The sequence below is a fragment of the Liolophura sinensis genome, chromosome 7 (assembly GCF_032854445.1).
Source record: "Liolophura sinensis isolate JHLJ2023 chromosome 7, CUHK_Ljap_v2, whole genome shotgun sequence".
NCBI lineage: Eukaryota > Metazoa > Mollusca > Polyplacophora > Chitonida > Chitonidae > Liolophura > Liolophura sinensis.
The window spans coordinates 13,830,306-13,856,178 of NC_088301.1; the positions used below are offsets into that span (position 1 = coordinate 13,830,306).

The window sequence follows — 25,873 nt, forward strand, 5'->3', positions numbered from 1 at the left end:
CACATCTTGCTAGGCAAAACCTTCAAAGGTAATAACAGAGTTAAAAATGATGAGAAGGGTCAGTTTGATCTCGCAGACGACAGCCTTGCTGACATCAAACTTTGAGTGCATTCCCACAATCCCATACTTCCTGTTCATAGCTCCCAAGTTTTCATGAAAACTTAAAAAAAGAGACTACCTATTTCTCCTTATTTTTGGAATACCTGGTCAATATATACATGTATGTGATTCTAGCAGGAATACTGAGTTTCCTTTTGCTCACATGGTTTGACTATCTAGCAAACAACATACTGAAATCTTTTACTTTTCCAAAAGGCTCGCAAAGAAATCTAATATTCTACTATCAACACTACTAATATCCGTCCCCAAGAAATAGAAGAATTAGGGTGCGAGTGTATACTTTATAGATATAAATCAATCAGTGCAAATGCAAGCAAATTTTTGAGAATATTTTAGAATAGCCCAAATAATGACCTTTCATAAGATATCCGCCTCTTATGCACATGTGTTACCGCTCAAAATTGGCAATAAATTTATAAAGTGCATCACTTTGTATCATTTTTACAAACTTTAGAATCATTTTCACACTGTAGATAGTACAGCTGCAAGGCTGATATTTTCTGAATGGCAATAATTTGAGTTGTTGATGGTAAATGGAGAAAATTTTATTTGATAAGTGAACACAGATTTCTTGGCAAAGAATCTTCAGTATAGCTTCCTTAAAAAGATACTATGAAAGCTGTACAACAGTCATATATATATCCTTCTTTGATCTCTTGATGAAATTTACACGCACATGTATCTGCAGTTTTGCCACGGCATTTCAGGTGAAAATAAACACAGGTGAGACAGACTTCAGATTCACCAAGTAAGTGGAAGATCAAAATTGGTCTCATGTAAGCCTCAGTCAGGCTAAACAAACTCCATTCAGGCCATGGTAAAACTGAACCTTGGAACCTTCTCACTTGGTGCTTTCGGTGACACAAATTTATTTTTTACTTGTGAGACTACATTATCCAAAAATGGAATAAAAATGTAATAAAAATAAAAAGCTGAAAATCTGCTTTTCTGTTTTGCATCCTGATAGGGTTTTTTTAGTTTCCTGTTTTTCAAGACTTTACAATCATGTAAACATGTCTTCAACGGAAATACTAGCAAAGGGCAGTCCATATTTTCCAAAAATTTTATGATTTTTCAAGTTTTATTTTTATACCCTCCTTGAACATTGATTATGATATATCATAATAATAGTAATGATGAAAAACACTTGTTCCAAACAGACTTTAATATTTGTCAAGCCAATTGGATCTTAGAGGAGATTTTTTTCTGACCTCTAAAGCAACTGCCAGTAAGGCAGGATTTTAGCCATATGCTGTATAATCAAATGGAGAAGGGGTTCTAATAACATTGCGGTTTAACAGCCCCATGAGTCCAATTAAACAAACACCACATCACAGCTGAGGGGGAATTACACATTGTTTACCCACTAAACACGAGGCACAAGCATTATGACAGGTGGGTTAGATCAAATAAGACTGTGCACGCTAAACAGGTAACTCAGGTAACCGTGTCACAGGTATCTTAGGAAACATGGTTATAAAACATCCTGATCATAGCAGCACAATGGGCTATATTTATCATCCCACCATTCATGGTAGCCACTATATCAATACAGTTCAAGCGAAAGCCAGCTAACCATACTGATAATAAAGCATCCCCTTGTTTGGGTTGGGTTTTAAAGTTTAAACCACAGGGTAAGCACAGGTTTTGTATTTATAATTTAAACACGAGGATAAATTGTTCTTTAGTAAAACAGATTGATGACGAGTTTCTGAAAAACTGCCAGAATAAATCAAACATGTATGTACAGTACAGCCGGATTTGTAACCATCAATCCTACGCCCATTGTGGCCAGAGGATACGATGATTGTCGGCCCACCGTCAGCGTACGATACGCCGACCATGCACCTTCATTAGCGTACCTCGACACGGTCCTCTGGCCACTGTACATGATCATTCAATGTTTTAAAGCTAAATACAGGCCAATTTCCTGTAAACTGTCATGTCTGTTATGAACATGGTGATGGCTCACAGCATATTTACTTGAACACAGATTTCGCAGAAAAGTCGAGTTTTAATGGCTTACTGTGTGGGAACCCTATTGTTTTGATCTGCCACCCATTACTGACACTGTTCTCTTGAGGACAAGTTAGTACTGAGCATCTTGAGTATACAATATTTTGTGTTAATATAAATCACTTCACTAATTATTAAATAACAAGCCTTCTTAGAGGCATTTACGGCAGAGTTATGTGCAGACAAATATATGTATACGCAACACACTACTTTCTCTGAAGTCCGCACTGTACATGACGGCTCTATACAACCATGGCGATGTTTCAGAATTTGAAAACAGACCTGAGTTCTTTCACTTATCAGAAAATTTATCACTGTTTCATTTTGGATACAAAATTATGCAGGAATATTCGACTTTGCTGTGTGATGTGTGTCAGCCTGCATGCTTATATATGTTTAAAACCTCTACTGAAAACATATATGTAATGAGTCATATCGGTACATGACACAAAGCCCATAATTTATAAAATTCGAACCGCTGATACATATAAAGGTTAGCAGGTTCATGTTTTTTCCCGAGCCCCTAAACTGTATCTCAAATTTCGTAATGGTCGATCCTATAGTTAATTAATTTTTCTAAGCACAGAAACGTGTTTATTATAAGACCAGCGCAATCATATGTAGCATTTATAGACGCTTGACATTCGATGTAGGTCCCATATATATATATATATATATATATATATATATATATGCATTATAAATCTTGCATAAATCAAGCTATAAAATGTACTACATATTTCGCGAATATTCCTCTACCTATCCATGTATGAATTATGAGAATACACCAAAGAAATTAAGACCAAAACTGGACATTTTTGGTACCTGTAAAAAGAAATCTATTGGCGCAATTCCAATCCAATTTTTGCTCTTACTTCAGAAAAGTCCAAATAATGACCTTTCATGAATATCAGCCTCGTCTGTGCACGTGTTATGTTCAAAATCAGTAATAAAGTTCTGAAAATGCACAGAGAAAGTCTTGTGAATAACACAAGGCCTACAGTGTACATCCAATACTGTTACACCAAACTCCAGCAAGTGAATGAATGTGGTAAAATCATATGCTGACCATGGTATCATCATGCACTGTCGCAGACCGTGGGTCGACCCTTCTTCGACCCTGAGCGGATGAGAGGCAGAGGATGACGGGGTGTTTGATCAGGGTGTGGCCAGGGTGTGGCGAGGGTCAGCGTATTGTGGGCGTATGATACACGGACCATCCAACCACAATGGGCATTGATTAGGATCTGGCTGTGCTGTACTCACACATAAATTTAAAATGGCTGCGACTGTGTACAAGATGAATCAGTCAAATACTGGCTGCCTGTGAGCCATATGCGATAAACCAACCATAAAATTATGATGAAAATAAACATCATAGCAAATAAAAAATAACAAATAAAATCCCTGCCCGGTATAAAACATGCACCTTACCAGGTGCCGAGCAAACCTCATTGCTTTAAAGCCGCAGCCAAAAACAGCCAGAGCTGGATTTGAATATGTAACCTCACTGATCAATGCGCACACACCATATGTAATTCAAGCACATTCACATGCAAAGACCTACCCAAACAGGCCTGTTATCCTAATTAACAGCGGGTCTCATCATTAAATCCTCTCATGTGGATTATAAAACAGCAAACATTATTCCATCTGAAAAATGAAAAAGAAATATGACTCGTTATTCAACATCATAAACAGAATGATTAACATACAAATCTTGTGCTTTCGATTGATTTCTAGTCTAGTTTAAATTTAGCATGGAATCCTTTCACCGCACAGTTACATTCTACATGCATGCTGTTAAAGCCTTGAAGACAAACATAGAATTAGAATTAGAAATTATTATAATCAATACATGTCACAGCTCAGGTGTAATATGAGGACCATTACAAACTAGGCAGCTCCAGCATGCTAGCAGGTGCAATATAACAGAATCATCACACAGTGAACGGTCAGCTGCACCACGTATGACACTGGTCTACCTTAGATACATGCGATGAGCTCTGATTGTATTTGTCAATAAATTGTTGTGTGGGTGTTTTCAGGATTTCTGAACAAAACTGTACATAAAGGTACATGCACAGGAGATAAAATATTGACTGGAAATGTTGTAATAAAGATATATGAATATTACCTGTTACAGGTAAACCTGTCAAACTGACATGTTAAATAAGTAACAGTCCAAAATTAAAAAGTTACAAGGAAAATTACTCCCATTATCACAGAAGGCAGTCTGTTAAATGCTAAAGCAATGCATTCCACATCATTAATTCCCAACCTGAAAAAATCCCTTAGTGTGATATGCTGTCACCGGCAGTACTGGAAGTGTAGTAACCCAGGTGATTTATGTATTAATCAATACTATATATATTAGAGGCTTGCATCACAGCAACTACTGAGATACATATACCTGGTAATATAATCTCAACTGAGAAAATTACAGGTAATTGTCAGGTAATTACCTTGTTACCTGTACCATGTAATAGTGAGGAGTACCTTCAATTATGTAAGGGTACACCCTCGTGCTCTTCAGTCACATATTGCCACAAGTTCCTGTTCTGTCACAAGGTGTGAGCTCAGGTTAACCTTACACATACTCGTTAGTAAATCATTACCTGAGACAATTGGTAACATTTCAAGCCACACAGCTGTAAGTTGCTTCACACCTTGCCTTAGTGAGAATAATAAAAATAAATGGTCACCGCACTAGTTTAAAGGTACACTGTGAGTATATATATTTAATATATTAGCAGAGACTCACCTGTGGTTCCTTCTCCCTCAGTCCGAGCCTTAGTGAATCACCCCGTCTGCCAGCTGCTCTCACAATTCCCATCCGGCCAACGATTGGTTAGTGGGGATCAGCACAGCAAACAAATGCAGCTCTTGGCATTTCCATCCTTAAAGTCCCCTGCTTACCTGGGCTGGATGTAGGGCTCTGTGGATGTACAGAGAAGTATACATATAGGCAGTACAGTATGCTCTGCTAAACACAAGCTATACAGGCCTTTAACTACTACGTGAATATGTCCAGTGCGGAAATCCATTCAAATACAGAATACACAGAAGAAACAAAGACACACATACCCTTAATATACGTACCTTTTGCTGATCAATTATTTTCTTATTCTATGCAAGCCATTAACTCATATTTCTTTGCACAGGTAATTAATTAAAGGGTCATTTTCTCAACTGTGCCATTGATAAAGTGGTCATTCACAGTGTAGTCACCAATCTTTACAGTTAGTGAGAGTCCATCTAGCCAGACTCAAATGACCCAATGGAAAGTGTATATGGCAGCCTCAGGATATGGTATTAGCTAGCACGTGAAACATGGACCAATGTCTCACCAGGTAACTCTAGATAAACACATGGAGGGTGTCCCTAATTAGATAAGCTAGGCCGAGGCAATTAACTGTGTGCCCGATCAATAGCCCACAGTCAATTCTTCTTAATTAAACACTGTCAAGGGACTTTGGGAAAACTGATACGGGCTGGTTGAAGTGTAAACCATCAGGGCTAATACATTCTCATGCAATCAGGCAAACTAAGCATTAAATTCAAACACTGCGATACTTGATGGGTTTCACTTACGCTATGCTCTTCAGAGTTTGTCAATAAGAACAATGGACACTGTATTACAATTTAATTTTTAAATGCAACAGAATTTTGATTATATTAATACACAAGTAGTTCAGGGTTTTTTAATAAAGTTCATTCACCAGTATATGTTTTCTCCATATATTACTGATCAATGAACCAAAGCCCTTGCTTGGAATGGGGTAGGAGGTGTTGTTTGCAGAAACCCAATAATAATTATTAATAATTAAACAATGCCTTCTTATTTATTTACTTGATTTACTGATTAACCCTTACTCAAGAATTTTTCTCTTACACCATGTCTGTCAGTTTCATGAGTGAAGGAAACTCGTATGCCTGAGGTAAACCACCAACCTTGCGTACTTAACAATGTTTCAGTCATATGAAGATGAGGAGTCATTAGGTGTCTGTACATAAACAGTGTCTTCTTGTGGCAGGGCAAGTCCATGCTGCCGCCCTTGACAATGACAGAAATATCATGCCAAAGACACCAGGCATAATACCCCACTCTCCCAAAAGACTCTGCAATCCAGTGACGATTATAAACTCTTATCTTTTATATATATGTGTTTTTTATTTGGTTATACGGAGATTCACATCACAAATGTTATTAATTTCTATCACAACAATCAAAAGTACCAGTATATGTTTAATGTATATTGTACATTATCTAATGCATAAGGTTGTGTGTTGATCAGCTTTCTTCTGTGCCTGTTTCAGCTCTAAACACCATCTTTAACCGTCTATGTTTTGACACCCAACTAACAGAACAAAGTTTCAAACTTGCCAGTTCTGAAGTTAATGCAGTGTCAATCCTTGATCATCCTTGCATCTGCAGAAAGTGATGCCATTTTAAGAGCCACCACACATCCTGGCTTAGGGGGCAAGGTTTGAAGCCCATACCGGGCAGGGGGTCAACGCCCCAAGAAAAAGCTGTCTTGTCTTCCTGGATTTTCACGTGGGAAGGTCATGCACATCTGGAAATAAAGGAGGACTTTGTGTAATTCTGACTTCCCCTAGTTGGGGTATTATCCTGACTAAGCCATTAAATGCTTACAAGGGCAGGGTGAAAATATACAACTAGGCCTAGCTCTTAACACAAAATGCTAGTTAAAGATGTATGCAGATTACACAATACAGCACAGTTGGGTTTTAACCATACATGCCAAACACAGAGGGGAAGGATACTGTTGGAATGTTGAGTCGGATGTCACGTTTGAATCTCAAAACGACAACATCTGAGTAGTGTGTGACGTTAACACCTGATCAAAAAAACATCTCAGGAAGAAGTCACAAGTAATGATGACATCAGGAAATCATCAGAGTCTGATGTCAAGTTGACCTCATCAAAACAACACGTGAGTTGGATGTCAAGTTAAGATCTCATCAAAACAACACGTGAGTTGGATGTCAAGTTAGGATCTGATAACGGAAATAAATGAGTTGTGTGTTAAGTCAGGAAAACATCTGAGTAGGATGTCAAGTTAAGATCTCATCAAAACAACACGTGAGTTGGATGTCAAGTTAAGATCTCATCAAAACAACACGTGAGTTGGATGTCAAGTTAAGATCTGATAACGGAAATAAATGAGTTGTGTGTTAAGTCAGGAAAACATCTGAGTATGATGTCAAGTTAAGATCTCATCAAAACAACACGTGAGTTGGATGTCAAGTTAGGATCTAATAATAGAAATAAATGAGTTGTGTGTTAAGTCAGGAAAACATCTGAGTAGGATGTCAAGTTAAGATCTCATCAAAACAACACGTGAGTTGGATGTCAAGTTAGGATCTAATAATGGAAATAAATGAGTAGTGTGTTAAGTCAGGAAAACATCTGAGTATGATGTCAAGTTAAGATCTCATCAAAACAGCACGTGAGTTGGATGTCAAGTTAGGATCTAATAATGGAAATACATGAGTAGTGTGTTAAGTCAGGAAAACATCTGAGTATGATGTCAAGTTAAGATCTCATCAAAACAACACGTGAGTTGGATGTCAAGTTAGGATCTAATAATGGAAATACATGAGTAGTGTGTTAAGTCAAAAAAACATCTGAGTATGATGTCAAGTTAAGATCTCATCAAAACAACACGTGAGTTGGATGTCAAGTTAGGATCTAATAATGGAAATAAATGAGTTGTGTGTTAAGTCAAGAAAACATCTGAGTATGATGTCAAGTTAAGATCTCATCAAAACAACACGTGAGTTGGATGTCAAGTTAGGATCTAATAATGGAAATAAATGAGTAGTGTGTTAAGTCAAGAAAACATCTGAGTATGATGTCAAGTTAAGATCTCATCAAAACAACACATGAGTTTGATGTCAAGTTAGGATCTAATAATAGAAATAAATGAGTTGTGTGTTAAGTCAGGAAAACATCTGAGTATGATGTCAAGTTAAGATCTCATCAAAACAACACGAGAGTTGGATGTCAAGTTAGGATCTAATAATGGAAATACATGAGTAGTGTGTTAAGTCAGGAAAACATCTGAGTATGATGTCAAGTTAAGATCTCATCAAAACAACACGTGAGTTGGATGTCAAGTTAGGATCTAATAATGGAAATAAATGAGTTGTGTGTTAAGTCAGGAAAACATCTGAGTATGATGTCAAGTTAAGATCTCATCAAAACAACACGTGAGTTGGATGTCAAGTTAGGATCTAATAATGGAAATAAATGAGTAGTGTGTTAAGTCAGGAAAACATCTGAGTATGATGTCAAGTTAAGATCTCATCAAAACAACACGTGAGTTGGATGTCAAGTTAGGATCTAATAATGGAAATAAATGAGTAGTGTGTTAAGTCAGGAAAACATCTGAGTATGATGTCAAGTTAAGATCTCATCAAAACAACACGTGAGTTGGATGTCAAGTTAGGATCTGATAACGGAAATAAATGAGTAGTGTGTTAAGTTAAAAAAAAATCTGAGTAGGATGTCAAGTCAGGATATGATCAAGAAAACATCTGAGGAAATGTCAAGTGGGGATCTCATTAGGATAACATGTGAGTAGGATGTCAAATAAGGGTTTGATCAAGAAAATATCTGAGGTATGCCAAGTGGAGCTCTGATCAGTACAACATCCTGAGTAGGATGTCAGGTAAGGATTTGATCAAGAAAACATCTGAGGAAATGTCAAGTGGGGATCTCTTCAGGATAACATGTGGGTAGGATGTCAGGTAAGGGTTTGATCAAGAAAACATCTGAGATATGCCAAGTGGAGCTCTGATCGATTCAACGTCGTGAGTAGGATGTCAGGTAAGGATATGATCAAGAAAACATCTGTGTAAGTATGTCAAGTATTAAAAAAGATCTCATTGGGACAACGTCTGAGTAAGATGTCAAGCTAGGACTTCATCAGGATAACATCTGAGTTTGATGTCAAGTCAAGAGCTCATCAGGACCACATCTGAGTAAGATGTCAAGTAGAGATCTAGTCATGAAGACATCTGAGTAAGATGTCAAGTTAAGAGCTCATCAGGATAATATCTAGTAGGGTGTCAAGGTGGGCTCTTATCAGAAAAACATCTGAATGTCAAATAAGGATCTCATCAGGATAGCATTAGGTGTAGGATGTCAACTAAAAATCCCATCTGGAAAACATATGAGTAAGATGTCAAGTATCGATCTAGTTATGCAAACATCTGAGTAGGATGTCAAGTAAAGATCTAGTCATGCAAACATCTGAGTTGGATGTCAAGTATGGATCTAGTCATGAAAACATATGAGTAAGATGTCAAGTATGGATCTAGTTATGCAAACATCTGAGTACGATGTCAAGTATGGATCTAGTTATGCAAACATCTGAGTATGATGTCAAGTATGGATCTAGTCATGAAAACGTATGAGTAGGATGTCAGGTATGGATCTAGTCATGCAAACAGCTGAGTATAATGTCAAGTAAAGATCTAGTCTTGCAAACATCTGAGTAGGATGTCAAGTATGGATCTAATCATGAAAACATATGAGTAGGATGTCAAATATGGATCTAGTTATGCAAACATCTGAGTATGATGTCAAGTATGGATCTAGTCATGAAAACGTATGAGTAGGATGTCAAGTATGGATCTAGTCATGCAAACATCTGAGTAGGATGTCAAGTATGGATCTAGTCATGAAAACATCTGTGTAGGATGTCAAGTATGGATCTAGTCATGAAAACATCTGTGTAGGATGTCAAGTATGGATCTAGTCATGAAAACATCTGAGTAGGATGTCAAGTAAAGATCTAGTCATGCAAACATCTGAGTAGCATGTCAAGTATGGATCTAGTCATGCAAACAGCTGAGTAGAATGTCAAGTAAAGATCTAGTCATGCAAACATCTGAGTAGGATGTCAAGTATGGATCTAATCATGAAAACATATGAGTACGATGTCAAGTAAAGATCTAGTCATGAAAACATCTGTGTAGGATATCAAGTATGGATCTAGTCATGAAAACATCTGTGTAGGATGTCAAGTATGGATCTAGTTATGCAAACATCTGAGTAAGATGTCAAGTATGGATCTAGTTATGCAAACATCTGAGTATGATGTCAAGTATGGATCTAGTTATGCAAACATCTGAGTATGATGTCAAGTATGGATCTAGTCATGAAAACGTATGAGTAGGATGTCAAGTATGGATCTAGTTATGCAAACATCTGAGTATGATGTCAAGTATGGATCTAGTCATGAAAACATCTGTGTAGGATGTCAAGTATGGATCTAGTCATGCAAACATCTGAGTAGGATGTCAAGTAAAGATCTAGTCATGAAAACATCTTTGTAGGATGTCAAGTATGGATCTGATCATGAAAACATCTGAGTAGGATGTCAAATAAAGATCTAATCATGCAAACATCTGAGTAGGATGTCAAGTATGGATCTAGTCAGGAAAGAATCTGAGTGGGATGTCAAGTAAGGTTCTAGACATGACAACATCCAAGCAGGATTCCAAGTAAGGATCTGGTCATGGACAAATCTGAGTAGGATTTGAAGTTAGTATCTCAACACGTGAGAATATAATACAAATGTGTATTTCAAACATTTTTAATTCTTTCAGCCTAAACATACTCCTCATGCAACCAAGTATATGCCAATTCCCCTACATGTGTCAGGAAAGATATTTTTTTCTGGACCACTTCCACCAATTTTTTTTTTATTCATTTCATGGGCCTTTAATGTCCTACACAAGCATTTGTCATTTGGTGGTCTGTTCTGCGGGTGGAAGAACCTGGTGCGCCTGTTATAAATCACAACCATTTGTTACCTCACACACCTCCTAACTTAAAGCCGTAGCCAAATTAGCAAAAGCTGTATTTGAGTCTCACTGGTCAGGAGTTTGAATCTACTTCACATATATGACGACAGCCAGCATTATGGTGGGAGGGAACTGCGCAAAGCTCTCAGAAAACTCACTACTGAACAAAGGTTGCTGAAAGATCTTCCCACGTACAAGTACGACTGGAGAGGAAGCCAGCATGAGCTGCTCATTAACTCCCGCTGACCCCAAAGCTGAGAGGTTCATGAGTCATTGTGCTGTGCCAGCAGGTTAACCACTGAGCACAGCTGAAGAACTTCATGTACCACTACCTCATTGAAATTGTCTAAATCACAGTCAGCTCCTCCTCCTCTCAAATTACCCTAAATGACCTGAAATTTCGTCCACAAAAAGTGTATTTTTAGAGGCGAATATATGTCACAAAATATTTATTTTGGTGCTGAAACTTACAATTTTGTAGAATATCACTCCATGTTCAAAGTACACCTCAAAACACTTTCCTAAACTCAATAAAACTCTCAGAATCAGGAAAAAATGGGCACGTTAGTCATGCACGAAATTTATGGTCATTCAGGGTAGATGTGAGTGACATGCACACCAATATCAGCTCAGGGAAAGTCAAAAGGATTGGTCAAATTCAGCTGACTCACATTTGTTAGTAGAATAACAAATAACAACAAGAAACTTTGCAAATAGATCAAGCAATAACATCCAGAAAAAAAGGAACATAATATCACATCAAATATTGTTTAAGAATTTATTAACATCTGAAGCAAAATCAACAGCATATGATACAACAGAAGTAGTTCAATTAATAAACTAATAAATAGAAATTCCAATCATGCAACACACTGTTTTGCATTTACAGCATTTACATGGACAGTCACAACCCTTCATTTAATTGGCTGACCCTTTTATAACGATGTATTCAAAATTATTTTTACCTGTCACAGAGATCAGGTATATGAGTGTAAAACAAAGGGCAAACCGTGAAGATCACAACTGCACCTCATAAAAGTTAACTTTCTGGCCAAAATCTGCAGCAAAACTCATTCCTTTGCCTAACTAAAATGTATGTCGTGACTTGTGGCAAGAGAAGGCATTTGCTGTAAAAAAATTTCTCAAAATCAAATAAAAGGGGGCTGCCAATTAGATTTTTCACAAAGATTGGGATGTGAAACGAAGCAATTTCAATATAACAATAACCTTTATTTACTGCAAAATGGATTGCAAGCATGAATCTGGATGTTACTGCAGTCACAAGCAATAATTTCCCTACGACCAAAAGTTACCTATGTCTTAAGCAAAGTCACAGTGGCAATGAGATGAGGGGCACCAGTAACCTTGTCAACCACACGCAACCACCGCACTGCTGGAGATGTGACACCGCACTGGACCAGACAGACACCTGGCATGAACAGTGGCCTCTTAAAGCTGGCATCTACATGGACCGGAAGTGTAAGGGTACCACCTGTAACATGGGTCACTTTACCTGAATACCCACGAATTACTGAATTTGCCTTAAACACTTGCAAAACAAGGCATTCAGGGAATACTGATAGCTCGTCTGATTGAGCAGTTTGTAAAACTGCATAATGTTCAAGTGATGTATTACAATAAAATATTGACCTCTAAACCAAAACAAAAGTAGAATGATTGACACTGTCATACACAGATATTAGCCTTTATCTGGCTATCTGTGTACTATGGGTTGCCACGGCAACCCTATGATTGGACAAAAACTTGAACCAAATTGGGCACCGACACCGACACTGCCAGCGACAGCATCGGATCCCCTTCTAACAATACCTCTCCTTACTTCATAAGGCGAGCTAAACTAAACATTTTTAGACGCAAGTAAAGGTCATATACATGTTACCTACATTTTTCCAGTAGGATATCATTCTACCTTTCAAACAAACTTCAAAACACCTTTGAAACTGGCAAAATGATTAATCAAGTCATGAAAGAAATTTGAAGTCAAACCCAGAAGCTTTTGCGAATAAATACTATATTTCACCCTTTCAGCTTTTCAGGTTCAGCTTTCTAGTGACAATTAAAATGACATATTACTAAATTCGGACTGATTCATTTACCTAATATGACCACTTCATTTCTTATCAGAAGATAAAAAAGTGCTGGTATCCACAGACTTATGTGCCTCTGAAAGGGTGTTTTTTACAGATCAAACTCTATAGATGAAATAGCTCAAGATCAAAAAACAGTCAGTACATGTGTCCTATATATTTGTTTTCTCTGTGAAGGCCTTGAGGAAGATGAACTTCATTGTAAATTGACAGAGCTATCTTCAATAAATAAAGATATTATTATGATAATATAACCATAGCAGTAATATTTAGTTTTTTACACATGGTTAGTTGATCTTATGAACAAGATATTCATATCTTTATTTTTCAAAAAAAAAAAAAAGGGAGACAACTGTTATTCTTTGCTATCATCACTACTAATATCTGTTCTAAAAAATTAGAAGAATCAGGGTATACAGGTAATAGAAAGATTAAAGTAGATTAAGGAGTTAATCAATGCAGAAAAGCTAATCAAATCATTATTTAGTAAAGGGACAATAAGAAGAACCCAACATTACATTTTGGGCCATTACACAGAAACTAACGACCCATTATACATACAGGTAAACCCTGCTTACCTGAGTTCTGTATAACAGCTAGTGCCTTGGCTAGTGTCCACATGCCGTGGGCAATGGGCTGTCGGTACCCCAGGAGCTTGGCAGACCAGGAGTAGAGGTGGTGAGGATTCCAGTCCCCAGTGGCTTTGGCATATCTGATCCCTGTGTCCCCAGGGACGCTTAGCTCTACCTCGTTAAAACCACCTGAACAATATGTGTATACTGTTCTTAAAGTGCCATCCACAGCCAAGAGAAAATTGGTGAAAATATTGAAGGATACATAAAAATGGTTTCAATTGTATTTCTGGGGTGTAAAATGAGTTTACAGCACAAAGTACAGTTTTCTGGCCTCATCAGCGATGACAGCTGTAAAAACAACTCGTCATTTTAAAAGGAGTTGGTTTGTAATTCGTCAAAAACATTTAGGGACTACGCAGGTGGAGAAATCCAGGAAACACTAACATATACGACACAAGCCTAACCTTGCTCAGGCTTAACAGGAGCAGTTCTGTGCCCTCCACTTCTTTGAGCTTTGGGGTTTCTGGACAGCAGAGTTGTCTCCCCTTCCCAGACACATTTCTCTGCCATGTTGAACACTTGCAGCCTGATGTCAGCCTCCACACCTCTGTCAACCTCTCTGTACCTCATCACCTCAGTGTCCAGGTCAAAAGGCAAGGTCAGGAGGTCATCCAGGTTTTCATATATGGTTACTGTTTGCTTGATGTGTATTAGACCTTAAATATAACAAGCCAACCGATGTTTGTGTTAATTTTAAGCATAACCTGGTACAAAATGCTTTCATCAACCTACTGAATTAAAGCAACCATGACTTTGCATAAATACATATACCCTAATTCCTCAACATTTCCGCAAATGAAAAAGCAACTTTCAGTGCAATTTCTTCACATTTTTAATCCGATTTTGAGGACAAAATTACACTGGTTGGATTGACCAATTTAAGTGCTGCACAAGAAGTATAATTTTATCAGTCAACACAGAAAAATACCATCAGAATATGGTTGAATAAACACCTTGCAAACATGCGAAAAGGTTAAAGAATTACAGCATGTTCACATTTGTTTAATACAGAGAACTAAATATATATTATTTTGTAAATTACATTTACATTTCTTGGTAATATATGTGCGTCACATTCAGGATTCTGCTATATGTGACTACAGACAATGCTGGCAATAATAAAATAATTAAAGAAAAAAAAAGAGTGCAGCTATTATAGAAGAGTTAGTACCTGAGGTAAGATGTGTGCTATACATGTTTTTACAGTAGTTATAGTGCACAAGGCATCATTATTAATATGCCCAATAGCTGATGTCCATGACAAAGCCTTACCCAATGGTGCCAACTGGCTCTTAGATGATACAGCCAAGGTTATCAAAGGCCTTGTAAACAAACATTCCATATACATTAATGGGACAGAAACAGACTCCGTATCTCCACAAACTTTCCGGTATTCCTGAAGTTTAGCTGGGTTCAACCTAAAATCAGAAAACTCATTTCTTTTACATGCTCAGTTTATGCCCTAATTGAACAGTTAATTTTTTGCTACCGGTAAAAAATACCCAGCAGTACTTTTTTATTAAGTACTTGCACCTACCTTGTGACAAAAAAAGCATGCTCTACTGTGTGATACTTTTAAATCTATTTAGCCATGAGAAAATTTCACCATTTTTAACCTGTAGTGTTCGCTTTTACATTGTAGAAATTAGATTAGTTAACCATATAGATCCATTAATTCAAAGTAAAATGAAAAAGGTAAACAATGAGCTATGAATCTCCCATCAATATCTAACAGCTTCAGTTTCAACAAGAATCAGCTCAAACTTAACACAAGCTGTTCATGGCATAAGCAAAAATGTCTACATATATATACATGTATACACAGGCCATTGTGTATTGTGTGCGACTTCAGTGAGCCAAACTTGAAGTACACCAGGGGAGATAATCTGGCACAATGACAAGCTCCATGCGCATGTATTGTTCAGGCTATTCTGGAAGATGCATGGGGAACAAACATATATCATCTTAAAGCAACTGCCATTAAATAATGCTTCCATCCCAGAAAGATTATTAGCATCAATGGTGACTACATAAATATAAAGCCATTACCACTGCTGCTAAACACACTGTCTAGGGCGTAGGTTTGAATCACAAGTAAATCTAAAATAATCCACTTATCACACAAAATAATCCAGAAAAATCTGCCTAACTTCTGGTAGTAATGTTTTTTTCTTTCCTTCCAAAATTTGCTACTTTGATCTTCAGTTTGTCTATTAATCCAACAACTCTGTCAGTTCTTTATTTCATTGAATTTGTTGTTTGTTTGTTTTTGATTATTTGAAACGTTGTATCAAATAGAGCTGTAATCATTAATACCTACACACCTACAATCCTTAAACACTATATTTGCTCGTTTGGGCCTTATGCCAGTCGACGAAACGCTATTCGCCGTACTGTCTTTCGAGCCCACGCTCGAGAGCCTCAATCCAAATTTGCCACCTTCTCGGTAGAGACGACCTTGCTTCCTTTTTAGGCTTAAAATCAATCCTTTTGTAAAAATGCACAACAGACTAGGTTTATCATTATAGGTATAGCTGTCTTTGAAGTCTTCGAAACAACTACTGTACCAAAGTGCAAAGAAAAAAGCAAGAAATGCGCCTACAATCATAACAATGATTTCCACATATATCATTTTTGAAGAGTTCTCGTAGGCTTGTGAAAACTCAGACAGGATAAAAACGGAAACGGACTGAACACGGCATTCAAATATGTCATATATGTGTAATCGTTTAGCACGGTTTCATAGTGAAAAAATATGCTGTTTTTTGTCATTAAGTATGAGAATCAACAATTTTTAATAAAAGCAAAAATAATATATATATATCTATCAAAACCCCACGATAACCGACTTTTTCCGTTTCAATATTTCAGTTTCAAATTTTGGCACAGCTTTCATCTGTCATCATTCCATGTAAGTGGCTTTGCATATGCAATAACCGAGGCGGGCGACAAAGTTGTTAATGGTTTCTCATTATGGGTGTCACAAGAAACAACCGAGAGCTGTTTTTCAATGGCCTAATTGATGATCAACTAGAGTAAGTATGTTCACTGATTACGCATATTTATTAAGCCAACATCTATCATGCATTTCGTTGCTAGAAGATTTCTTCACACTCAGCGATTCCTTTGGGGGAGATAGACCTAGACTTGAATCACGGTAGTTCCACGGGTGAAGCTGACAGCAGATTTAACAGATTACTACCTTATCTGTTGATCCGCATTCGTGTGGCTAGAATCACCGATGTTTCAGATGACACGGTTATACTCAGAGTGACTTTCATAAACTGACCATTCACATCAACAATCGTTAACATATTAAGATAGTGACCTTATGTGAGGACCAATTGATTGATTATTTGGTAAACCAATATTCACAACAGCCCTATTATTATCATTATTATTATTATTGTATTAAAAGAAGGTATGTTGTGTGTTAATTTCTTCTATCCTTAAGTTTGTGGTTACGACCGCCAGCACAGGCACTTCAAGTACAACATACACATTTCACAACTAAAGGCAAGTCACAACTAAATTTAATCTGCAACTATTACACATAGAGCCTATGCTACAGGGATTATGTATGTGTTTATATAGATGTAGACTTCAGATTTCATATTTTGTTATAAAATACAGCTAAGTGGGAGTTAGTTCAATTAAATTTAAACATTGACGAAGAAGTATCGTCGGTTTCTGATGTTTAGTAAATATTGGAAAGTGCTAAAAATGGTGGATTAATTTAATTGAACTGAAATACATGCAATGTGATACCATGTTAGAGTTTTACATCTAAATGCCACATGTTACATTATACACATTGTATGTCTGTTTACACAATATACTTGTCACAGTTGTCAGATCTGGAGAGCTGAGCCCTGCGCAAACTGTCACTCAGTTCAGTGAAGCGTGGTGTTCTTTTTTCAGGACTCATTGTTCATGATAATCAATGCAGTCACAATTTCATTGTAAACCAGTGTTATTTTTTCTTTCAATTACAAAACAGTAGAGTTGATCTTCCTCTCTGACTTCCCAGTTTCCGTAACTAGAATCTGAAATGGTAATATGAGTGAAATATAATATTCTTGAGTATAGTCAGCATAAAATATGGACCTAATTAGTTAAAATAGTAATATTCTTTAGTTTAGTCACCAGTAAAGAGAAACATGAGATGCCTGTCTGCAAGAAATATCTGTCCATTTGTCTGTTGACATCATTTAGTCTATGCATCTCCTCCCAAGTTGCTGTGCCTATTCGTGCATGCTTAAGTTTAATAGCAATTGGGTAATTATTTTCATAATTGTTTTCATACTTGTCTTAGTGCAATAAGGGATTTTCTTGTATACTTTATTCTTTTGATTGAATTTCTCCATTCAAACTATATGTGCCAGTAGTGCAATCAATACCTAGCGGAAATGGAACATGAAACAATCTATGTGAAGCCAAACTAAACATCATTTTTTTGAAGGTTTTCTTAGTTTTCTTTTTTTGACTTTTGGAAATGTTGAGGATTGAAGGGGAGTATTCCAGACATTCGGATTCTATTTATATATTTCATACAGCAGTCAGGTGTATAGGTTGATGAAACCAAAGTTTCATATGATACCTTTTGAGTTGTTGCTGCAGACAAAGAAGCTAGAGTTTGATTCGAGGTAGCAGTGCTGATACTGTGCAGCAAGAACAAAAATATCTAATGAGCCAGTAAGGCCCCTTTATTTCATTGTATGCAAATGTATGTTCATTTTTGGGAACTCTTATGGTAATTTTGTCTGACTTCACTACAGTGTTGTTTTGTTTTCCAAGACCAAGTTTCAGTGTGGACATGTGTTTCTTTCAGGTTGTCCCCTGAGGAGGCTGAGGAAGAAACAGCAGCACAAGAACAGAAACCTAAGAAACACGGGAAGAGCCGCTCTCGTAGCTACAAAATGAGAGATTACACTGATGTGCACTCTATGGACACAGGGGGCAGGCGCAAGCTGAATGTCAAACAGGCGAGAAGGGTGGAAAACTGTAAGGCTACTCCGTTCGTCTATACTGTATATAAGTGTATGTATCTGTAACACACCAGTTTACTGCTTTTCCTATTGAGTCACTTACACTGTAAGTTAAAATCATTCCCTGCTGGCAGGATATCAGATGAAAGGTGTGAATACAGCAATGAGATTAAGATTTGTCAGGCATTGATTTTATATAAAAAATATGTGTACATGAATATTTCCCTGGTCTCACTGCATGTTGGGGTCTTGGTGACAATAAGTGGTAGATGACACTTGTGCATGGCTGTTTGTGAAGTCTGATGTATTTTGTGGGGTGTGTGTTGTTGGGGGGGGGGGAGTTGAGGTTTGAAGCCTTGTCCTCCGCCAATAATGTCTGCACATGTGTACGCATGGGGAAAGTTCACTGGTATCTTCCCAAACATTGGCCATTCAGGCTTCCTCCATCCTAATCCTTTAAAACTAACCGCCTTTCTATAGGTGAAAAATTCTTGAGCATGGCATCAAGCAACTGTCAGATGTTGAAATATGAGCAAATGTTTTGCAAGCGTCCTCATGGATCAGTGTTGATATGTTTAAATACTTCTGGCTGCCGCGATCACAAAGCTGTGATCCCAGACTTTCAAATGATCAAAATTTCAAATTACTTCAAAATTCTTTCAAAATATTGCTTGACAATGCAAATTCTGGGTGAGTTATAGTAAAACAAATTTGAGCTAAAATAACAGAAAGGAACATACCAAGATTAATGACTGAAATTTTGACATAAGGCTAAGATTGCTTTGTGATCTCAGGGCCTGTGTATGAAAATGATCTGGTATAGATGTGTTGCTTTGGTAGTTAGAATTAACATGACCTATATATGCTTTGTACATAAGGTTCCATATTGTACCTACAGTAGCTTTTCATACGCCCTTCATGCTTGTTTTGTCTATTAATTCTTACAACAAGCTGTTGTATCTGTATTTCAGTACGCAGCATTTTAGGCTTGGTGGAAAAGGAAGATCTGGAGTTTGACTTAAGCAGTATCTTTGAACCCAGCATGTCTGTGTTTGCCGAGTTGTTCATGGAGAGAGAAAAGATGAAGGTCAGGAATTCTCAAATTTACCACCTCATATTATTATTGTAGTTTGATGATGCCAGGAAAAGATGCATCCCATATCCAGTATTTGAGTGGTAGATTTCAAGAGAAAATATCCATGAACTGTTCTGTCATTATTTTTGTTTTCTTATAAAATTTTTAAAATCCAGTTTTGGAGATTTGTATGAAAACTTGTGTGTAGACTGTGGAGATTGAACACAGATACACACAAAATACACATATACAGAGTAACAGAATCACTGTGTGTTTACTCTGATAACTTTCAGTTTCAGATCAAAAATCTTACCAGTTCACCTTTAAGGTGAGAATATGTTCTAATTCTTTCGTTTATAGGCCTGGAACAATTTCCTCAACAGCTCTGAGGAAGAGCAGCAGGCCATCATCCGTGAGGGAAGTGGTCGGAGAGCCATGAAGAAGATGACAGTGGAGGGGAAATCTTCCTCTGACAACTCAGAGAGATTGAGTAATGATAAATGGGAGGAGATACCAGATAGTAGAGCCGGTATGTTGACAAGCTACCGCATGGCTGGGGAGTGTCCTCTGAGGCTCTACCTACAGAGTGATCTCCCCTGTGTGACCATGTCACTAGCAACTCTCAGGGAGGGTTCTGGGTGGAGGGTACCAGCAGTGTCAAATAACAGGCTCTTGTCTCTGGGTTTAAATCCTCTTCTGTCACAGGCTGTCAGCAGCTTGAGACTGCAAGGGTGGGGCAACATGCCTTACCTTCAGCTTAATAACAGGTATACACGTGTTTTTTAATTGCCTTATTCTGTTTGAGTTTAGAGATGAGATGAGGTGGGTAAAGTTGTAAAAGTGAGATAAATCTGAGGGAAATGTATGAATTTTGCGATGGTTACAATTATGACACTCTGCAATGGAAACATCATTTGATGGTCAATCTTAATTTTCTGATCTATTTAATGTAGGGCCTCCGTGGCATGGTTGTTAGTGTGGTTGTGCAGCACAACGGCCCAGGGCTCTTTTGCTCAAAAGTGTAATGCCAGCTGAGCCCGGTATTAACTTCATTCTGGACTAAAGTGGCATTAGTTTTGCATTGGGCCAAGACTGTATTAAGATTTAAGCCTGGCTTAACTTTAGGACCAACTTTCAACCAACTTCAGGATCCTCTCGGTTGTATGTGGGAAGGTCTGCCATCAGCTGACAAATGTTCGTGGGTATCCTGCCAGGCTCTGCCCAGTTTCCTCCCACTGTAATTCTGGCTGTCATATAAGTGAAGTGTTGTTAAGTATGGTGTAAAAAAACCAATCAGATTATTAAATAAGTTAAAGTAATTGAAAGCCAAATCATATTTAAAAGAATATTACTTGAGACTAATGCCTTTCTTACTATCCACAATGTGACATTTTCCTAAGTATGTACGAAGTATATGTGTTTTATTCACAGGCCACCCAGCCTTTAGTGCTGAAGAATGCTTTGCCAGGATTGACGCTAAGTTTCGTACTCTGCTGCGGAAACGACATCTTCCTAAGGTAAATTCACAGAAACCTTTACATAGAATCCACTTATTCCACTATCACATTTGCTGCCTTTTAACTTTCGTAAAGGCAATTGACAAACATTCCTCATTTTTATCACACAAAGTAGCTGTATCTGATGTCAAAATCTTTTGCAGCCAATCTGACACAGGTTACTGCACCTTTCAGCAGGATGCAGATTTTAACTGTCACAAGTTGGAACTCTTTTATTGTAGATTGTAAAAATTATCATCTAAATTATTATTTTAAAAATTATAATAAAAATTATTATTTTTATCACATTTACTCTAGCATGGGTGTCTGAAAAAAAAATTTGTAAAAGTGTAGGTTAACAATGGAGAAAGGTGAGGAGCTGAAAATTTGTGAACTCCCTGAAGGAAAGTGGTATGATGTCTCTATAACATGGGGAGACCTCCTTGCTAAAGGCAGGTTACTCTACATGGCTTTTGTGTGAGGAAAATAAAGGCAGGCAGGCTGATGCAATGTTTGTCATGGCAGACATTTTTTGAGAATTGATTATTTCTCTATGTACTATTTTGTATATGAATAATGGCGATCTCTGAAGAAATTGTATTGTGTGTGCAGGGAACTTTGGCAGGTCTGGAGGCAGATGTGGTGTCATTTTTCTCCGAGTGGCCATCGTCCGTCTATGTGTCCGAGATACCCAGTAGCTATGAGAGGATGTTACTTCATGCCCTCTGTCAATATCTAGATCTGTCCTCACGAAGTAAGGCAACTCTGTTTTACTACATTTATCACACTGTTATATTCCAACTTATTTACACATTTACCCACTATTGTCCATTCAGAGAAGAGAGTTATCTCCCCACGATATATCCCATTATTCTATTTAAGCATCATTACGTAGACATGAAAGCAATGGATTTAAATCCATGAATAAATGTCGTGTGGAGGAGGACAGATTTTACAGTATGCAACTATTTAACCCTCTTTGACACAACATATTCATAGCTCTATGTTGGATAATGAATATTAATGAACATTTTATCTCTCATGTGATAAACTTACCCAAACTGGTTTCAAATTTAGATAAAGAGTGTTTTTATATTATTTAAGAAAAGCTGATCATGTTCCTTGAATAGTTTAATGGGGATGAATTTTTTTTTTTTTTCACATGACACAATAAAAGACTTACAAATCTACGATAATATATAAATATATATATCCTTCTGCACGTGTTATTACACTTGTCTGATGCTAAGTTGGCTGTTCGTGTTTCAGGTTATGACCATGAGGAAGTTCGACTAACTCAGGTGGAAAACAAACATGAGACCTTTAACGCCCCAGATGTGCCACTAACGCAGTACATTGAGGAGTTGTCGTGACCAGAGGAATCAGAAGAATATCTGTACCCAGTAAAATGTTTATCTGGTAACCTTGTGGTCCCATCATTGGTGATCGTTGTCTGTTATGAGCTGCCAGGATAAAAGAAGGACGGTTTAACTTCTGCTAGGTATCACTGTACATATGTATTAATACACATATACATAAACCAATATTGAGTTGTTATTTCACATGTAGATCCAGGAGCACTTTTATTATTTAGAACATACTTGATAATGATATTCAATTGAATGCTTGGCATTGGTTTTACAATGCTGAAATGTATTATCAGATTCTTTTTTTTGTGTTAGAGAGTGTTTTATTTTTAACATAAGTTCAGCTCCCTGTATATTTGTTATCTCAAGTGTTTACACTGTGATACTCTAGAGGTATAACAGCTAAAATATAACTATTTTGTCTTTTTTTTTCAATGTTTGGATTTTCTGTTGAACATTTGTCATGTGATTCTGATGTAAATGTCAAGGGGATGACTAGACAGGTTTTAGCAGTTGTACTTAGAAATATCTGCCATCAACCTGTGTATGATCGTTTTTACTGTCTCCAGTATTTCCATGAATTGTCGTTGTAGGCAAATTGTAAAATATTTTGATATTTACAATCTAGTTGATTTCAACTACACCTCAGTGTTGAGTGTATTAACTCTTTACCTTTCATTATTACATGTAGTGTACATACAACAGCAAATTGGTGTACTGTTGAGTTGAAATTCACGTTTGTTTTCTAGGTTGTTGAGGGTTGTTATGAAATTATTGCTGTATGGATTCAATACAACTTTTCTTAATATTAAAACAATTCAGCACATTATCTGAAATAAAGTTTCTCGTATAAACATTGTATGTATTTTCACTTTTCATCAATAATTTGGGACTGATGCTTGGTAACTGAGCATTGAGCAAGCCATACATTCTAGTCAGTCTCACTTTAATTTCATATTAAACATGAGAAGACTGTCATTCCCATGGGCAAATACATGATGCTTATGAAGCACCTCAGTGTATAGACTACAAGTAAAAAAGATCTTGGAGTACGATTACTTATTCTGCCCCACTGTTAGTTGTGAGCCATGTGCAAATATACATATTAAATAAAGATGACCTTTCAAACAACATCAAGTGTGTTACGCAACACACAGGCTGGTATGTTTACCTCCCCTAAGTAGTGTCATTTCTTGCCATGTATGTCTACAAATATAAGAATTTGTAACAGGTTGTTTACTTGTTACATTTGCTCTTGTGATTTTTTAAGGTGAACTATCAAAATTTCCTATAGTGATGAAAGTGTTATTTCGCACAGTTTATAGATATCTCACCTTTTTTTACATGATATTTTACACCCAGATGGAAAAGGGAACACCTGTTTCATGATGTTCCAATATGAACTCAGCAGGGTGAAGTCATAATGCGTGTACAGTGCAATTTTATATTCCTACATCACTCAATGAGACAACATCATACATGCGCAGCTTTGAAATATCTAGCAATGGAATAAGCTTGCCGTTGATTGGTCTGAAATACATGACCTCAGCAGAGGGCGAGAAAGAGAACGGCAGCATGAAATATACTGTTTTTGTCACATTTTCTTCATTTTTTGGGGTAGAATATACTTTAACACCTTCATATTCATGTTTGTTGTGTAAGCCAATACTGCTGAATGCTGTTTTGTACCTTGTCAAATCTGACATGGTACGAAACAAGGTTTGGGACTGCACAATGGTATGGGGTTACACAATGGTATGGCGTTATACAATGGTATGGGGTTATACAGTGGTATGGGGAAAAGGTTGAAGAATTACAGTATGGCTGTTTTTGTCCACTTTTGCACCCTAGCTCACTTTTGGTTTCAGGCATTTTTTCCATATACTTTATTTTTAAGATGGTACTTAACTTAAACTTATTCTGTTGTAGATCAACTTTGTAGATCAAATTCTAAGTCAATTTTTTATTCGCTAAATACTCAGGAGCTTTTCACTTATGCGATGGCAATTAGTTTTGCAGGGTGAAGGAACATGGTTAAACCACCAACCTTTGGCAAGTTACTGACATGCTTTCATGTGTGTGACAAACAAATGCATATGTGCCATAACACATTTGTGGAAAACAAGTGGTGGTGGATGAACGCGGAGTGTGTGGAAGGCCACAAAGAGTGTTGTGGACCGCTTGTCATCACCATGGTCCCATGAAAAATGAGAGCAGACTTTTGAGGAAATCGGGCTGAGCCCATGGGGAAACTCGCCACCATCCGCAGGTTACTGACACCTTCTCACGTACGGCTGCGAGATTTAGCGATGAGGTTGTCTGTCTGCCTGCTCGTCTGTCGATTATTAATACCTTGCCGACACATCTCCAATTATTTCCCGAGTTCAGTCACTCATTAAGCATAGAATGGGTGTTTGTAGACAGGTCTGAAATCCTTGTTTACACTTCCCCACCTACAATTTGATTTTTCATCTTGTCATAACAAAGAACATTTGAGGATGTGAATATGCTGTTTGGGTTGCACCACATCAATTATTTCCAGTTATTGCCCTTTAAACCATTTATTTAGCCCGAATTTTAAATCAGGCCGTCACATTTCCAATTTTCTCCTATTTCTCTCCCATGAATTTTCATGAAACGTTGTGGATACTTCCTGATCATTGCTGCCTAGTTTATACATGTAAACCATGTGTTGAGCATTTTTATTGAGTTAGTGAGAGAGTGAGTGCTTCACTGAAACGCCTTATTGAAGGCAAGTAAGCCGCCCCGCCTGAGCCATTATACCGATACGAGTCAACCAGTTGTTGCACTATCCCCTTCATGCCGAATGCCAGGAGAGGAAGTTACAACTTCCTCCGGCTTACTTGTCTCCGGTATGGCGTCTCAGTGAAGCACCACTAGATAAAAGAGCGGTGGAAACCTGTCCTGCAACAAGGAGGCACATTACATACACTCTAAGAATTCCTTTGTCGTCATATGACTGGAAAATTGTTAAGTACAACGTTAAACCCCAGGTAATCGCTCACTTAAAACTTCCTCTTTTAAGGTCTTAGGTGTGACTCGACCCAGGATTGACCCTGGATCTACCGCTCCCAAAGCAGGCGCTCTATCGACTGTGCTATCAGGGCTGATAGCTTTTTGTTGTTGTTGACATGTGTCATCATGCTATCATATGTGCCACATCAGGACGCCGAGTTGGTGGGCAGTGTGATGCCACACCTTTCACT

At 37.4% G+C, this 25,873-nt stretch overlaps 3 protein-coding genes across 4 annotated transcripts in view; 1 reads left to right on the forward strand and 2 right to left on the reverse strand.

The window, feature by feature from the left end:
* Positions 1-5,373, reverse strand: part of LOC135470661 (phospholipid phosphatase-related protein type 1-like) — a 32,641-nt gene extending 27,268 nt beyond the window's left edge. Inside the window, exons 1-3 of the mRNA XM_064749696.1 lie at positions 5,239-5,373; positions 4,901-5,074; positions 3,704-3,789 (exon numbers count right to left, since the gene is read on the reverse strand). The gene's annotated coding sequence lies outside the window, so the exon portion shown is untranslated. The remainder of the gene's footprint in view (positions 1-3,703; positions 3,790-4,900; positions 5,075-5,238) is intronic.
* Positions 5,374-11,816: 6,443 nt separating this feature from the next.
* On the reverse strand, positions 11,817-16,354 carry LOC135471677 (3-hydroxyacyl-thioester dehydratase X-like). Its single transcript, XM_064750990.1, has 5 exons — positions 16,045-16,354; positions 14,993-15,138; positions 14,125-14,376; positions 13,664-13,846; positions 11,817-12,469 (listed from the first exon to the last, which is right to left on the reverse strand). Exons 1-5 carry the CDS (start codon positions 16,350-16,352, stop codon positions 12,291-12,293), a joined length of 1,068 nt encoding a protein of 355 aa, XP_064607060.1. The 5' UTR covers positions 16,353-16,354; the 3' UTR covers positions 11,817-12,290.
* Positions 16,355-16,620: 266 nt separating this feature from the next.
* On the forward strand, positions 16,621-23,495 carry LOC135471267 (R3H domain-containing protein 4-like). Of its 2 annotated transcripts, XM_064750429.1 has the most exons (7): positions 16,621-16,755; positions 18,552-18,724; positions 19,680-19,795; positions 20,144-20,312; positions 21,215-21,300; positions 21,892-22,033; positions 22,549-23,495. In XM_064750429.1, the coding sequence occupies exons 1-7, from the start codon at positions 16,694-16,696 to the stop codon at positions 22,650-22,652; spliced, it is 852 nt and encodes a 283-aa protein (XP_064606499.1). In that variant the 5' UTR covers positions 16,621-16,693; the 3' UTR covers positions 22,653-23,495. The 2 variants fall into 2 exon arrangements, 1 of the variants encoding a protein (XP_064606499.1); XR_010444423.1 differs by lacking the exon at positions 22,549-23,495 and having other exon boundaries at positions 20,144-20,550; positions 21,892-21,953.
* The last annotated feature ends 2,378 nt before the right edge of the window (positions 23,496-25,873 follow it).

Bases quoted from the DNA above. Each gene is read 5' to 3' on its own strand.
- LOC135471677 (XM_064750990.1), bottom strand. From the start codon at position 16,352: ATGATATATGTGGAAATCATTGTTATGATTGTAGGCGCATTTCTTGCT. The intron at 15,139-16,044 runs GTGTGTAGGTAT...TTCTGATTTTAG, and splicing joins ATAGTGTTTAAGGATTGTAG to GTTGAACCCAGCTAAACTTC. The intron at 13,847-14,124 runs GTTAGGCTTGTG...CATATTGTTCAG, and splicing joins TCCTGTTAAGCCTGAGCAAG to GTGGTTTTAACGAGGTAGAG.
- LOC135471267 (XM_064750429.1), top strand. From the start codon at position 16,694: ATGGGTGTCACAAGAAACAACCGAGAGCTGTTTTTCAATGGCCTAATT. The intron at 18,725-19,679 runs GTAAGGCTACTC...TCTGTATTTCAG, and splicing joins GGCGAGAAGGGTGGAAAACT to TACGCAGCATTTTAGGCTTG. The intron at 19,796-20,143 runs GTCAGGAATTCT...TTTCGTTTATAG, and splicing joins TGGAGAGAGAAAAGATGAAG to GCCTGGAACAATTTCCTCAA.